General features: G+C 43.7%; 1 protein-coding gene across 3 annotated transcripts in view; it reads left to right on the top strand.

The window, feature by feature from the left end:
• The window catches only part of COL8A2 (collagen type VIII alpha 2 chain), a 208,450-nt gene that overhangs the window by 158,639 nt on the left and 32,344 nt on the right, over window positions 1–17,467 (top strand). For 2 of the 3 annotated variants that reach the window (XM_081200044.1, XM_081200043.1), the window contains one exon: window positions 8,468–8,597. Coding sequence is in view for 1 of the 3 variants with exons in the window: in XM_081200042.1 (XP_081056168.1) it covers window positions 15,504–15,526 (23 nt within the window). In the remaining 2 variants the exon portion in view is untranslated. Of the gene's footprint in view, window positions 1–8,467; window positions 8,598–15,435; window positions 15,527–17,467 lie in introns of those variants that run through there. The other variant, XM_081200042.1, reaches the window with a different exon arrangement.

The raw sequence follows: 17,467 nt of genomic DNA, 5'->3' as shown, positions 1-17,467 counted from the left end.
ATTGATAAGACGCACCCTATTTTGGGGGACTAAAATTTAAGAAAATGGAGGGAGATGGCACAGCTTGTAAAAACTGTGTCATGGTTTCTATAGCAAAATGGTTCTGTTCACTTTTATTTTAATAGAGGTATGTTATCCTAATACCCCTTTTTTTTTTTTTTTACATATCATCTCACTGACTCTCTCCAAGGTTGTTAACAACTTTGCAAATCTGCTGTTGTAATTGATCTTATAAGTTTGGCATTTACAAATGAATTATTTCCAAAGTGTGTAATGGGGACACTCGATTCACTTGTATATCTGCCCGCCATGTGATCTTTAGAATGGTTTGATTGTTTTATATTGGTTTGTTTATTCTAATATAGTTTTTAATATATTTGAATATATTGTTTATTTTAGTACAGTGGAACCTTGGTTCTCGAACTCAATCCATTCCCTTAGTCCTGAAGCCATTTGAAAACCAAGGCGTGGTTTCCAATTGGCTGCAGGAGCTTCCTGCACTCAAGCAGCAGCTGCGTCGGACATTCGGCTTCTGAAAAACGTTTGCAAACCAGAACACTTACTACCTGGTTTGCAGCGTTCGGGGGCTGATTTGTTCGACAGCTAAGACTTTTTGAGAACCAAGGTACCACTGTATTGTCTGCAATATTATTTTAACATAAACTGACCTATGGGCAGCCCACAAGCAGGGCCTGAACACTACAGGTGCTGTATTCTGAAGCCACTCTGTTCTCCCATCCCATCAGAATTCCTTCCTTTCTCTTTATTTCCTTCTTATTTTTCCTGGCTTTCAAAAGTTTTCCCCTCCTCTTTGTATGTAGTTTCGGAGCAATTGGAAGGGACACCTTTTTATTTGATGAAAAAGAATGTTTGGTTTAAAAAAAAAATGTTTCCTGTATGTATGGCTTCAGGAAAAGAAGTTTTTCCACATGTGTGTGTGTGTATATATAAAACACTAAACCCATAAAAGAATTGCTTTCGTTTGCTTTCCAGAGCAGTAGCTGTACTGATTTGTTGTACCTTTTTTTTAATTCTTTGTATATTCTTTTGAAAGTTACCTGTGAAAGGCTTTACGGGCACAAGTAGTGCCCATGGTTGCTGGGTTGGCATCCCTGTGCGGGGTATGCAATATCAAACCTTGCAGCTGCCAAATCTTCTGCATTGTCCAGGTCTGGTATACCATACTTTAAAAAATAAATAAATGCAAGTGCCATGCAACTCTTGTATCTACAAACTCCATCACCTGGGCCATCCTAGAGTGAGGCAGCTGGTAGGTGGGGGATGGCAGTGACAACATACATGACTTAAGTCCAAGCTATCTGGAAGACTGTATTTCCTCACACAAACCTACCTCGGATTTGAGATTTGGGGGAGAGGCCCTACTCTCAGTCCTGCCATCCTCACAGGTATGCTTGGGGGGGGGATGTGGGAGTGGGCCTTTTTGGTGGCTGCTCCCAGACCTTGGAATTCCCTCCCTAAAGACGCTAGAATGGCTCTCTTGTTATTCTTCCACCGGCAGGTGGAGACTTCTTTGTTCAAACAGGATTTGGGGAATTGATTGCTTTTAATTAAAGGGCTGGTGCCATGCTGTTTTAGTTGTAATTATTGATATGCTTTAAACAGGTTTCGTGCATATATAGCTTTAATTCTATCCATGTTCAATTGTATTTTCATAACTGATTTTTCTATGTTTTTCATGTTTCTTGTTTTTATCTGTAAGCTGCCTTGAGTCCCGTCAGAGAGAAAGGCAGGGAATGATGATGATGGCACATATTGGAAAACAGAGCTGTATGTTCTATGTAGCCTAGCTTGTGGCTCCCTAAGCTAGCTTGCTTCCCTCACATGGAGAGGAGGATACTGTCCTATTGCCAGTATTGAAGTAAGATTCAGCTGCCATGTGGCCAAAATTGGGATGAGGAAATCAGTCTTGCCCATTGCCTCGTCTACGGCCATACTACCCTGAATGAGCAATCTTGCCCTTTGCCTCAGGCAGCAAAGTGTCTTGAACCAACCCAGCTGGTTAGATTCCTGCTCCACCTCTTGTATCTTATGAATTAGGCTCATGCCATAATTGGCTGCTGGAGCCCTTGAAACTTCACAACTAGCTGGGGTGTGGTCTGTGTGTGTTGACTGGTTTTAGTTTTCAGAACTGAATGGTGCTTGGTTTTATACCCATGTTTGCAATGAATGGTGCTTTTTCTTATTACTCTCAAAAGACCTTGCCTTTTGTGATGCTAAGAAAATAATAATGTTTTGTAGCATGACACAGCTCTATGAGGCAAAAGTGCCCGTAGGGAAAGGGAAAGGAGAGCTGGAAACAGTGGAGAAAGTGAGTGATGGGGGGTGCAGTAACAAAGAATCTCTACAGGAAAAAAATGTCTTCATAACAGGAAACGTCTCATAAAATACCTGCGGTTTGGCATGTATTGTTTGGCTGGCCAAAATATGCACCTGGCAGCTTTACCCTCCTATTAATGCTTCAGTCTGTCTGGTATTTCAATGGATCTCAAAATTACAGTGGTTGGGGGAGGTGGCAGCAAACAGGAAGAAAGGTTTGTAGGTCTCTGAAAGCAAAAAAAGAAAAAAAAATCCTAAAGAGGGAGGAGAAAAATAATAAGCCTAATGGTAATGATGTTTACAAGATGGAATGGTGAAGGTATTTTGATCTAGGAAATGGCCTTTTGCAAGTTTCACCGAGGGGAGTGGCAACAACCTGGGGTGTGTGTGTGTATTTGAGTCTGAAAAGTAGCTTGTTTACATGAACTTTTTGACACCAGGTTCGTGTACTTGCCAAGATTCCCATTCTGAGCAAAAGCCTGCCAGTTTAACATGGAGCTCATTTCTCTGCTGGTTTGAAATTGGATTTATTGACTCCACATTTGCTTTGCCCCAGTTTCATTCAAAGTGCTACAAAACATTTGGCCCCACATTGTGTTTTCCCCCAAACAATTATATAAAAAGACTCCTTTGCCAGAACTCATCTGTCTAGATCAAAGCAGTGTACAGTGACCTCAGCTCCTCACCAAGCTAAGTGGTTTTAAATATATTTATCTACGTAAACAAACCACAAACAAGCCTAAAGTGGTGTGAAGTTCATAAGAGATAAAAGAGAAAACAATTGTTCGTTAAAAACACCAAACGTCATCAAGAGCAAGAAATATTTCTTAAAGCGGCAATCCAAAGAAGATTTACTAAAACTGCTTAGAGATTATTGGGACTCACTTCCCAATAAACAAAGATTGTGCTGTAAGATGAGAAACCAACTGCAGGCATTTTTTTAAAAAGTAGGGCACCCCCCAACTTTAAATTAAAATGGTTTGCTGCAGTAATAAAGCAAAGCAGTCTGAAAATCTCTTGTAATGATGAACAGCCTCAGTGGGAGCCACAACCAAGAGTGCCATTCTCCTCTCCAAGAAACTCCATGATAACTGAAGAGAGCAATCACTAATCTTACGGTGGAGTAGCACCATTTGTGTGCATTGGCACATCTTCATGGAAGCTACTGAGCACTTCAGCTTGTATGAAATTAACACTGAAAAGCCTGCATAAGGAACCACCTTATGAAATTACAAGTTCTCACAAGTGAAACCTCCACATAACTGCTAGCTGGAGGCTCTGAACACTAATGAGGTGGTTGCACAGGGCCTCCAGTTAGCAACTGTAAGAATCATAAAACGACATCAAAAGTTTCCTAGCAGAACACCCACTATCAAACCAAGCATCCAAGGCAGCAGCTTCACTACCCTGACCATCAAGACAGCTGAGGAATACGTTTCTGCCCTGCAAAGAGTTTCTACTCTGCAATTATGTCCATAAAAGTTACTAGCTTAACTTCCATGTTCAAACTCTCTTCTAGAAGCAAAAAGCTTCCCTGCAGGATCACCTAGATAGGTGGGTGTTGTTTAGTCATTTAGTCGTGTCCGACTCTTCGTGACCCCATGGACCAGAGCACGCCAGGCACTCCTGTCTTCCACTGCCTCCCGCAGTTTGGTCAAACTCATGCTGATAGCTTCAAGAACACTGTCCAACCATCTCGTCCTCTGTCTTCCCCTTCTCCTTGTGCCCTCCATCTTTTCCAACATCAGGGTCTTTTCCAGGGAGTCTTCTCTTCTCATGAGGTGGCCAAAGTCCTGGAGCCTCAGCTTCAGGATATGTCCTTCCAGTGAGAACTCAGGGCTGATTTCCTTAAGAATGGGTAGGTGGGTAAGTATTTGCAAGCGTGCCCTTGGCATCCTCTTTCACGGTTGTACTCATCTAGTAGATAGGAAAACTCCCCTCAACATTCTGACTTAAATCTGCAACCTTGTACATAAAGGAGAGAGAATACTGCAAAAAGAGAGACCTGGCTGCTTGTTTTGATTTCCTTCCTCTTCCATTTTCCTTTTACAGCTCTAAACAGACTCCCGGACCAGCAAGGAGCATTAATTGCACCAGCCTCCATTTAGCTGGCATTTAGGTAATGCCACACTAGAGATGCATATAACTTCGAACTTACTGGATTAGAAAGGGGGACCTTGTGCTCTCTAAAACATGATTGCTGCTATTGTGTATTTACACTTCTGCCACCATGCCTGCCTGTAACATGACAAACTGGACATGACGTTTGCCTTTATTCAGATTCCAATCCAGGGATAAGGAATCTTATGTGGCCTTCTAGATGTTATTGGACTATAGCTTCCCTCATCCCTGACAGTAGTCCATGTTGGTCGGAGCTGATGGGCATTGAAGTCCAGAAGAATCTGAAGGAGCACGGGCTCTCTAGACCTGTTCTTAACCTATGAGCTGAGGTTAGATTTGTAAGACATACAACTCAAAAACACCAAGGTACTGAAATACAGTGGTACCTCGGGTTACATACGCTTCAGGTTACAGACTCCGCTAACCCAGAAATAATGCTTCAGGTTAAGAACTTTGCTTCAGAATTAGAACAGAAATTGTGCTCCGGCAGCGCGGCGGCAGCAGGAGGCCCCATTAGCTAAAGTGGTGCTTCAGGTAAAGAACAGTTTCAGGTTAAGGACAGACCTCCAGAACGAATTAAGTACTTAACGCGGGGTACCACTGTAATGCGTTAGTATGTAAATCAGGACTGGCCTGGGACATTTTGCTGCTGGAATCAAAATGCCCCGCTGCCACCATCTCCTCCTCCACAGGCGCTCCCTGCTGCCGCCATGTGGGGTGCAGCAGTAGTGGGGGATGGGTGTGGCAACAGTGGGGTGCAGCGGCAGAGGAAGCAGGGCACACCCACACAGGAAATGGCAGTGGTGAGCTTTGTGCTCCTCATGGCCTGATCTGCCACCTGAGGTGACTGGCTCACCTCACTTCATGAGCAGGCCGGTACTGATGTAAAGTATGTAGCTTGAAGATCTGCTTAATAGTGCCTACTGAAAGTTGGCAAACAAGAACATCTCAGAAGCAGCTTCAGAAAAGCCTCAGGCAAGTTTCCAGGGAAACAGAAACCATAACTACATGCTATAAATCCAAACTCTTCTTCTATAGATGTTGGTTGATTTTTTTACAACTTTGACTGCCTTCACTTCCCGAAAGCATTCTGGGAATTGTAGTTGGGTGAAGTTTGATCTGCTAAAGACAATAACCCCCTTTTTCAGAACAACAGTTCCCATGTTTCCCTGGGCAGAGGGAAAGTTGCTTAACTGATTAAGTTTGTAATTGGGAGAGTATGAGTGAATATGTGAATGTGTCAATTTTAGTTTTGCTTTTTCTCGGTTTCTCATTTTTCCAATCTTAAATTCAGTTCTCAACATTTCCAAAGCAGTCTATTTTTTTTTAATGTCCTCATGAAAATTCACCAGCATTTTAGTGCAAATTTATCCTAATATACACATTTTCCCTGATATAATGAATTTTCTATGTTATTTTCAGTAAGCTACTCACTTTTGCTGACTTTCCCCTTAAAATGTGCATTTTTGTGCATGTAAGTTCACTGGAGAACTCCACTGCAATTCAGAGAAGGATGGTTCTGTTTTAGTCAGTGTATTGTTTTGCAAAGTTCAAATTAGGTAGTTTGCTTTCGAATGGAAACTGAATTGAGTTGCTTGCCCCATCTGACCCAGAGCTTTGCTCCAGTTCAAGAAGCGTGACACTGAAGCTGTGCTCCAGTTGTTCCACACATGTTGTCAGCACATTAGTACCTCAGATGAGCTGGCCTTTGGGCTGGCTTAATTGTGCAATCATTGAAAACCTACAGCAAGCAGCTGCTGTGCCTTTTATGCCTCAGTGCTGGTCTGCTGTTTTAGGCCTCCAAAATGGAGTACACTTATTCTAAGCTGATGATAATTATTGCAATGCATCATCCCTGTAAAATAAGCTTCCCAAACGTCCAAAGAGATCTTGCATTTAGCAGCGGACAGCAGCCAGAGAGGAGCGGTGAATGTTGGAGGGGGAGATTATATTCCCTCCAAGGAGGGAGTGGAAAGAAGGCCCCCTTGTGTCAGAATTAATAAAGATTGATGTCCACCTCTACAGCTCCTTGAAGGAAATGCAGCCATTTCCTTCTGCACACTCCAGGTCTTTCACAGAGCATCGGCTTTCAAAGCGTGCAGTTAAGGATAGTCAGGAATGGAGCATCAAGTATGACCTGTTCCAGATAATGATTTAGGCCAAATGCATTGCTGAAAGGTGAGAGCTGCTGCCTCTGCTGTGACTGCAGTCAGGCTTGGAGCAGATAAGTTGTTTATGCCCTGGACTGGCTGCTTATAGTCATTCCGTGAAACTATATTGGTCTAAAAGCACATAGGGCCCCCACTCTTGCTGAAGCTAAGCAGGTCAGGATCTGGTAATATATCTTGGGTTCCGTGATGGAAGAAAGGTACAATCTAAATGTATGAAAAGAAAGAAAAACAAAAAGCCCATAGTCCACTGGTGCAAAAGATGTTTCTAACGCAAAAGGGCCAAGATTCAGTTCTTAATATATCATCCGTTGAAGGGTAGCTTTGGTGAGGAAGGCCCAAGACCCTGGAGAAGCAATGCCATTGTGGTTGATATTTTATTGCAAATTGTATTGCTTTAATATTTTGATGTTTGCTGCCCCCTGGGCTCTTTTGGGAGGAAGTATGGGATACAAATTTAATAAACAAATAATGAATCAAGCATTTCTCCTCAGCTGGGGTGTTTACTCATAGTTGAATTGTAGAATTGGAAGGGACCCCGAGGGCCATCTAGTCCAACCCACTGCAATGCAAGAATCCTTCCCACAGCCGTCCCTGTTTGGGCTTGAACTACCAAGCTTTTTGGTTAACAGCCAGAGGCACTGACCCATTGTGCCACTCAGGACTCCCTCCCAAGATCTGGTAGCTGCAATGGTGCATCAGAGCAGGACTTGGCAGCCGACAGAGAAGCCCAATGCCCCACTCAGCAGAATGAGCAGGAGGGGCCCCAGATGTACCAGGACTATACGTTACCATTTAAAGGGAAGAGGCATAAGATCTTTAAGTCAAGTGTCTGGAAAACTGCAGCAGTGGGTAACTCTGCCATTGAGAACAGAAACCTGCAACCGTTTCCTAAATATTAACTCCCACTTAGGAAACATCTACCAAGCGTCCTAGGCTATTAACTGGTAAATTGACCTAAGAACAGGCAGATCATTTAGCAGCCATAACAGTATGTTTAGGTATCTGTCATCATTACAAGCATGAATGGAAAGAGAATCCTCCTGAAAGCTGTGCAGAACAATATTTTGGGCGCATGTGGCATCTGCGTGCAGCAGAATTCATAATGTGTGAAGCAGCCTTCATTAATCCCGGGTCTCTCCCTTTTCTTCCACTACTTCATGTGAATGGCCTCATAGCATCAAAGTTCCAAACAGCGGAGAAACAGAGCATAAAGGAGACATAAGCCCTAATTGTTGCAAGCTGCTCTGGAAGTCCTTGCACTGAAGAGCAAAATACCAAATAATTGCAATGACTAAGTAAAATAGAATTAGGCTCTCATTCTTCCATGTAAATAGACTGGTCTGATTCTGTTCTAATATTTGGTGTTCATGGGCTCATTTGGTTCTTTTTTAAAATAATGCCACTTGTGCATACGTGTGGGAATGCCAATTTAGGAAGAAAACTATTTCCCTGTGCTGCTTTTCCAGAACTCGCTCTGTCTTCTGAATTTCACTGGAATCTAAAGTCTTGCTCAGGGAAAGCTCCATGAATAAACAATCCCAGTGTTTCCTTATGTTTCTAGAAATGGAATTCCTTTTAAAAAAGTAATTCCATTACTTTCTTAGTAAACACACGACAGCCTCTCCCTGTTGGGTAACAGCTCACACAGATATAAAAAATCGCCTGCGATTCATGTTTTGTGAACACTACTGAGGCAGCTCTTTCTCTTATAGCCAACCATGGTGTATCTTGGGATGTCAATAAAACAAGGCCCAACAGCATCTCTCGCCTCTGAGAACATCTCACAGAACTCTAAAGCTCAGTTTTGCAACATGATGATCTCTTTTGGTTCCTTCTAGGAGTATGACTCTATGATCTTGGTCTCCTGGCTTTTAGCAGATCTTCAAAAGGAGCAAAGATATGCTGTGAAACTGGACTTCAGGTTTCTGCAAAACATTTGCACTTGGTCTTGCCGCGCCAAGACTCCAGGTAAGCCTGCTCAACTAGCTTGCTTTTTATTAAGAAGGAGCTATAGTTCAGGGGTGGAGAACATATTTTGCAAACAAAAGGTCCTAAGATCAGTCCCCAAAGTAGTAAAAACTGGGCTAGAAGGCCTGCTTCAACTGTTTTACTCTTCATGGGAGGGACTAGAACAAGAGGGGAGCTGCATACACAGCATACCTTAAAGCACATGACTTTGCCCAAAGAATCATGGGAATTGAAGTATTTTAAGAGTGCTGGGAAGTAACTTTGTGGGGGTAAACTACAGTTCCCAGGATTCTTTGGGGGTAGCCATGTACAGTGTCTTCACAGCCTAGAAACCTGTGGCCATATAGTTGTTGTTGACATCAGCCCAATTCACAGTAGTCAAGGATGATGGAAATTGTAGTTCAACAGCTTCCAGAGGGCTACAGGTTCCCCACCCTTGGACCATAGCTTGGTGGTAGAGCCACATGCCTTGCACATAAAAGTTACCAAATTTAACCCCTGGCATCTCCAGTTAAAAAGCTATTAGAGAGTAGCTCTGAGGAAGTCCCTCATCTGAGATCATGGTGAGCTATTGCCAATCAGAGTTTGCTGAACTAGATAGATTAATGGTCTGAATTGGTGTAAAACAACTTATTTTGACTGTATAAATATACAGTGCCATGTTCCAAATCTTCTTTCTATCATGTTTTTAAAAGCTCAAGACTTCATCACATTCTAGCATTGTAAATGGAGTGAAACCAAGGCAGGGAACACAGATAACAGGGAGAAACCTATGTGTATCAGTGCCAGCTCAGTTCAGTGTTTGCCATCACATTGTGTGGGACAATGAGCCGCAATTGGATATGTGACTAGCAAAGGACATAACCTATTTCATCCCCAAAACTGGATGCACCTGGGAGATTGTCCCTACCACCCTACTGATGATCCTGATAGGAACAAAGGCCCGTCTCGACCAGCATCTTGTTCTCATGTTGGCCAAGCAGCTGCCTCTGAGAAGTTTGCAAGCGGGACATGCATGTAAGAGCACTCTTTGCACTTGTGATTCTCAGCAGCGGGTATTCAGAGGCGTACCACCTCAAATTCAGGAGATAGCACAGAATAGGTATGGCTAATGTCCTGTTTACACTGCTTCCCAAACCAGTAGTGGGATTGCAGACTAAACAGATGTGCGGACACAATCTAGGATAAATGAGGCTTGGATAAGGAAGTTTAAAAACATAATGAAAAAAACCCTGCTGGATCTATTATCTGTTGTCAGCAATATTTGGAAGATCCCAGGCTCTCTGCAGTAGCTGAAGGGGGAGGTGGGCAGAGCACTTAGTCATCGGAAGAGACTGGGAATCTGTTGCAAAAGACAAGGGAAGCTAGCTATGCCAGGATCCGCTGTCTTGAGACACCTGGAGCACCTTGAAACAGCAATGCACCACAGCTTCCCTTACCCTGCACCTTTCTCAGTTGGCACGTGGTCACCAGTCAGATGGCCAGGAGGTATGTGGCATTGAGACACAAAAGGTTCCCCACTCCTGGCCCCTCTAGCCCAACACCTCCTTTCCACAGTGGCCAACCAGATGCTTGCCTCACTTTGCTTTGCCCCCAGCAACTCATGTCCAGAGTCCGGCTGCCTCTGAACCTGAACAAACGTCTACTGTAATAGTTGCAGATATTAGGGAGCGTGCTCAGGAGGGAGGCCATTTTTCACAGGCTCATGGGGCTTTTAATAAACTGTCAGAACTTTGCTGCAGCTGTGTATGAAAGTTGTCCCAGATATGCTTGGTCCTGGAAGAGTACTGAAGTGCTTACCTCATGCACTGATACTCATGCACTACACCCAGAGGCCTCTGCTGCATTCCAAACAATTAACTCACTAAGCCTTGTGGAACACCATCAAAGACAGAACATGGAGTGTGATGGATTGTTGCTTAGTGACCTGAGACATCATGGGCGGAAAGGTGTCTATTCATGCAGCATCCGACAGGTTATTTGGAGCAAGCATGGATGGTGTGTTATTTTTCATTGTGGTTGTGGTATGATAAGGAAGAAGCACAGAGAAGGACCATAGCTCAGTGGGAGAACATCTGCCTTGCATGCAGGAGGTCCCAGGTTCAATCCCCAACGTCTGCAGGGTGGACTGGGAGGGGCCCCTATCTGAAATCCTTGAGAGTTGCTCTCAATCATTGTAAACAGTACCCAGCTAGATGGACCAATGCTCTCTGTCTCAGCATAAGGCAGCTTCCTAGGCTCACTCTGCACATTGCTTCCAATTCCCCCCCCGCCCCTTTTTGTGAATCAATTGCTTCTGGTTATGAAACTACTGTAGACACAAGATCGAACCATTGGTCATATCAAGCCTGGTTTTCACTGTAATTTCATATATTCTGTAAGATATCTGTTCATTGCACCATCATAATTGCAGCAGCATCCATGTGAAGTAGGTAGTAGGCAGGGAAGGGCCATCCTGACGTACTGCTTCTCAGGGAATATGTGGTGGGGAATGTTCAGGGCAGCAGGAGAAGATATATTGTTTATTAATATCCTTCCTAACTTGCTTTACTTAGCAGAGTGCATTCCCCTTTACACAGCGGAAAACTAGTTGCAAACCCATGTGAGTTTCTTAAGACAATTCAATCTGGCTTGTCCAGATTGAAATGTGTTCTAATATTTTCCTAGTAAGACCCCTTGAATCCTTCCTAAAAGAAAAAAAGACACTACAGTCTTATTCATAAGCAATAAAAAGAAAGTTTATTCACGATCAGGCAGAACACAGTGTGATCCCTGAAGGCAGGTTTTAGTCTTAAAGTTACAAACTTATACTAACAGGTTTATCCCATAAGGGAGATGACCTGGGGGACTGCTTGGCTGGCAGCCAGCAGTTCATTCCAGGTAGTTCGCAGGACAAAAAGAAAATGGAAAAGAGAGAGAGAGAGTGGCAGCATGCCTTGTCCTTTTGACAGGTCTGGAAAGGTCACGCCCACCCACTAGTTACATGCAAGGAAGGATGCTCCAGGCCAGGAGGAACAGGAAGTCCGACATGCATTCCCTTGCATGTCCGCTCTAGCAAAACAAGGAGTGTTGTACTTGACTGCTCCCAGTGGATTACATCCCACATATGTATATCTTCTTGCAGATTTTTTTTCTGGCTTAATACTAATTCCTTTACTCTAGGGTTAAAGGAACTCTGGGAAGTATATTAAGATCAGGGATCTCTAAAAAAGAGATTCTTAGCACCTTGCCAAGTTACAACTCCCAGGACTATTGGAGGGAAGACACAGCAGTTGCACTGGTATGAAGCCAATAGCAACTTGTAGCATAGATAGGGGACATATGCTGTCCCCCCAAAAAAAATTATTAGTGACCTACTCCTGCAGTACTGTTTTACCATTCAGACACCAGTTCCTGGCTTCCTTTATAATAGAATCAGAGAACTGTAGAGCTGGAAGGGACCGGGAGGCTTATCTAGTCCAACCCCCTGCAATTCAGGAGTCTCTCGCCCAACATGGGTCTCAAACTCATGACCCTGAGTTTAAGAGTATTATGGTCTACCAACTGAGCTGTTCCAGCATGATCTTCCCCCCTTCATGCTAAATGGTAGGGCTGCCTCTGATTCCTCTTCAAACAAGTTATTCCTGCATTAGATTAGATTAGATTTATTATATACCACCCTTCATCAAAAAATCTCAGGGCAGTGTATAGGTTTGTGCCAACCTTCAGGATGCTGTGGTGATTGAAATACCCCCTGCACCATGTTTAACCCTGCCTATGCCATCTTGTTTCCTCCTGTTTTGCCCTCTGAGCCGTTCTGTTTGCTGCCATAGAAAGTCTAAGAAAGAAAGAAACTCAAGTATGCTTCTCCCCAAACAAAGGCCAAAGATGCTACAGATTTGCACAAAACTGCATGTTTATAAGTATGAGTGCAAATTTGGAAATAATTGCAGCTTGATTCTCCTTGCTATAAGGGGCTTGATTTGAGGCATCAGGAAAGCCTCCCCCTCCCCTTTCCTTTCAGAGTCTTTATAAAAGATCCACTATTCAATCAGCCTCTGACCTGTTTGTTGAGATTGGAAATGTGGCGGCAATGGGATGCCATATTGCCGAACAGCAAAAGCAGTATAACCCTGGAATGAATTTTGACAGCTTGAGGTACAGCCAGTTTCCATAGTGGAAAAGTGTTTACATTAAGCCCACTATGGCTTCTGGTTGGCATCCTCTTTTGCCTTTTCCCCTCCATCTGCTCCGAGAGACAAATTATTTGGAACATATATAGTCGTATTGCTTCAAGTCAGTATTATTCCCTGAATACAGCATACAGAGGTTGGATATTACTTTCCCAATCCCAGGTTCATCTTCCTGCTCAGCTATGTGAAAAAGTGGATTACCTTTCATCTTAAAATTGCCTCACAAGACTGTCACAAGAATAAAACTAAGAACAGCATTTTCTGCCTTAAAAAGTGATGTAGAAATGAGTAGGAATCTTAACACAGAGCAGAGTTATCACAGGAGAAAGCAGCAATATCCAGCAATTAGAAGTTATATAAATGTGCCTCTTTCCTTTCCATTGTATCGTGATCCATCTTTGTCTCCACCCAAAGCTGATAACCGAAAGAGAAATATTGTCAAAAACCCTTTTATGACCTCAACTTAAGATGAGTATCCTTTTGTATCTTGGAACCAAATGTCACTTTAGATGCATGGCTGACAAAGGCCTTCATCTTCTTCTCTTATAATTTCTCATTAAAGCAGACATGGCATTATTGTACTCAGGGTCCCCCCACTCCACTCCACTCCACATCATTGGCTGTTGCTGGTGGGCTACTGAGAACAGACTGTGTGCATTATGTCACGCAGAGATAGAATTTGTTGGTCAGCAGTGACCATGTCTTGAAAGTAATGTGCCCTTTCAGCTTATGCCAAGTCTTAAAAAGGTGGAACAAAGTAACAGTAATAATAGGGGCTGTTTAATATCATAATGACAAACCAGCCCCTAAGGAACCAGTTGCTTTTATAGCAGGGGCCTCATGCTCACCCATATCTCCTCATCACTAGGCAAAACGCAAGGCATGGGTTCTCCAAGACACAGGACTACCCTTTTAATCAGTGAGGGGGAATATGTGGCCCTACAGTTGTCGTTGGACCCAACTGGTCCTGGATAGTATGGCCAATGACTAGAGTTAATAGACATTGGAGTCCAACAACTCTGGAAGGGCCACATGTTTCCCATCCCTGCTTTTAAGGCTCCATTCTTCAAGAAAATGACACATTCTGGGAGGGGTGGACTGATCTAAGAAGGATAAAAGGCCTCTGTTGAGCTCCAGACTTCATTGGAGCAATCTGTCTGCTTGGAGCTATCCAAGGTCCTGCAACTCTAGCTTGGCCCCAACCTCCCTGCCTCCCTGACCAAATATTGCCAGGCATTCTTTGCAGTTCATGAACACCATTTGTGGTCTGGACAAGTCACCATAACTACTCACCAACATTGCAAGCAAGTCCAGGTGTGCATGAAAGCACACCCCATCCTTGCCTCTGCTCCTGCTGCTTCCTTTGCTGTTTCTCCTTGGGCAGAGAGATCATAGTATGAGAAGGAAGAATTGCTAACACCAACAGTGACAGAAGAAGATGGCGCCTGCTCTTGACTTCTCTCTGTTACATTCTTGGGCCAGTGCTTCTTGTCTCCTCCTCATGCATCAGTTTCACTGTGGGAAATCTCTATATGTAGAAAACAGGTCCAGGGCTTGTAAGCTTGACTACTATAAGAACAGACTGTTGGACTAGATGGTTCTTTGGGCTGATCCAGCAGGGGCTTCTCTTGTGTTCTTACGCAGAGATCCCACCATGCAGAGGATTGCAACAGGATTGAAAACTACATGGTAGATTTGTCAATGGGTCTCCCCATGTTTTTATTTTCATTTTGAAACAGCTGTAGGTGGGACTCCAAATTTGATTGGAGAATCAGCACTGCCTGGAGGTGTGTTCACTCTTTTACCATTTGCCATGTCAGGTGGTGTTAGCCCCACGCCAAGAGGAAATAGGCACAGTCTACATACCTATCCCTTTTCCCTAGTAGGTTCAAATCCAGAATCCTTGTGTCTGCTTTAAAACCGTCAAGATCTGACCATAGCTCTCCCATGTAACATGTAATTTGGCCCTGATTGAGCTCTGGTTGCTCCCTCAAGGCAGCTTTGTGGATTCTTAGTGCCTTGCCAACCAGTAAGCAATGGCCACTCAGATTTCTGCAGCCATTGCTGACACCCATTCAAGCATATTTTCAAAGCTATAAGGGCTAGAATTGTGCTCCCCTTAAAAAAATAGAAGAGGAAGACACCTGAGATTTGAAGGAGGCTGATTTCTGTGTCCATTGCCACATGTGGTGGCTTTTTCTGTACATCCATAGAACTTCAGCATAATCACAGCAGCCCTATCTATCTATCTATCTATCTATCTATCTATCTATCTATCTATCTATCTATCTGCCATCTGTGGCTTTAAAGAAATATGCATTGTAGAGGTGTGCAAACTGAATATCCAGAGAGTAGAAATCCCATTCAGGAGTTCCCAGTGATGATTCCTTTCTCTAGTCAGATGCATCATTATTGCTGGTGAAGCCAGCCAGCCTTGTGGTGCAGCCACACACGAAGACCTAATTCCAGCGTTAGAAGAGAAATCATTTATCTGCCATAGAGTTTACAAGGCGAAGCTAAAGCTGAAGTGTGTGGTTAATGCCACACTTGCCTGCGCACAGAGAACCCCTTCAAAGTAATAAATTGACCACTTTGTCTCGGGATGGAGCTTGTTGATGTTTAGAGGGAATATGTAAGTGGGTGTATACGTCACAGCTTGGCAAAAGACAATCAAAGTATTCAGGCTGTGCGCAGGAGCCTTAGGAAGGAAAGTGGGAGAGTCTGGACTTGGAGAATGAAGCATTTCAAGACAGGCAGGTGAGTTAAAAGACGTGCTTCGGGATGGTTTGGGATTTATGTTTGCTGTTTTCCACAATAAAAGGAAAAGGGAGAAGGGACCTTCGGCTTCTGCCCGTATGTGTTTCTCAGAAAAGGAGGGAGGGTGAGCTGCAGATATATTTTTTTGACTTTCCTTGTTCGTTGAGAGCATTCAAGGGAGTTGTTGTTACCACTAAGCTGGGCTAGAGCTCTCTAAATGCCCAGTTTGCAGGGAGAGGGAGAAACAAGAGCATGCAAGTCTCAGAATGCAATTCTCACTCTGCTTGGAGCCCCTTTCTAGGTGTGTCTTTAAGGAATTGCATAACCTCTATCTTGTTTTTTAATAGTAGTAAGCCAGTTGATGCATAAGTCAAAACTGAGCAGTATTGTCTCATGATGAAGGATGATGATGGAGGTGAAACTGGGGTGGAATCTTTTGGGTCAGTATGTGCAGAGGAAAACTTGCAGGGCTGTTAATTTCACAAAGGCCTCCTTCACTGGGCCAAAGAGACATGATGGGGGCAGCCATGTTGGTGCAATCACCAAGTCTGCTCCATACAAGCACAAAAGGGAGGCATTAGCATTCCTAAGGAGAAAGGAATCCAATGGATACCCAGTAGGCATTGAAGACTGACTGTTGGAGAGGGGGTAAAAAACTGGGGAAGGGAATAAAGGAATGGAATATAATGGAAAAGGGTGTGACTGGTTGGCTCGCTGGCATCCTGAACAGGAACACTTCATGCTGCAACATTTTGTTGCAAGTCCCACTTGTTCATGTATAAAGCTGGGCATGGTTGGGGTGGGTGCTTTTAACAGCAGAAATTGTGTGTGGATGAGGGAAGCTGAATTTGCCCCAGGCCTGACACCCACACTCTCTTCCCACAACTCGCAGCCCATCCTGATACAAGGAGAGAGCCAGGCCAAGGGGCAAATGCCTGGGATGACGCTAAGAAGGAAAAGTTATTCTACCTTTATCCACACCCTCTTTTTTAATGTTGCAAACACTCCTTTTAAAATATGTGACTGGAGAAGACTTAATGATTGAACAATATCGTGTTTAATTTGCCCTGCCATGCTTTCTAATGATGGACCAGAAAGCAGATAACAACCATTGTGAATCATGCTGTTTGCTTACTTGGTATTAATCGCTACCTCTATTTCCTCAAAGGAGGTGTCTAAACATTGAATGGGGATAAAAACCAGAGCTGATTGTTTAGTAATTCCTAAGCAGCAAAGAAAAGGAAAAGGGCTTCCTTTCTGTAGCAGCTGATGTTTGCTTTGCCACAACAGCCATAGGGTGAAACAAAAAATGTGAAAGGTGGCCCTGGAAAAGGTAATTCACCTGGACTTGCCCATGCCAAGACTATAAAGCCAATCTTGTAAACTATATACTGTGTGTAGTTCACACAGCTCAGGCAGAGGACATGCAGAGGACCAATGTAACTTGAAGGGCCATAGCTCTCATCCCTGGCCATGCTGACTGGGGCGGATGAGAACTGTGGGCCAATGGTAGGGGAAGAGCTGTAGCTCAGTTGCAGAGCACCCGCCTTTTATGCACAATGTCCCAAGTTCAATTCCCAGCCTCCCCATATAGGACTGGGTCTGAAACTCTAGAGAGTGGCTACCAGTCAGTGCAGACAGTGCTGAGCTAGATGGACCAAGGTCTAACTCAGAAGAAGGCAGCTTCCTTGTGTTCATATGAACACAGAAAATGATCTGCAATATGGATCAGATGTCCTAAATTACCAACACGTACTCGGTTTTCTACACAAGCTATGAGGGCGTACCATATGTTTTTCCCCTCCATTTTATCTCCTGTCCCCATTTTCTTTGTGATTTGTAGTTTCCCGCATGGAATTGACAAAATGTTCTCTAAATATATACACAAACACAACACTGAAAAAGCAAACTGGGACAGATCTTCCCTTGGTTTAGCAGAAT

Source organism: Podarcis bocagei, assembly GCF_964188305.1.
Source record: "Podarcis bocagei genome assembly, chromosome: 7".
In the NCBI taxonomy this organism is placed as follows: domain Eukaryota; kingdom Metazoa; phylum Chordata; class Lepidosauria; order Squamata; family Lacertidae; genus Podarcis; species Podarcis bocagei.
This window is presented reverse-complemented; position numbering and strand designations above follow the sequence as displayed.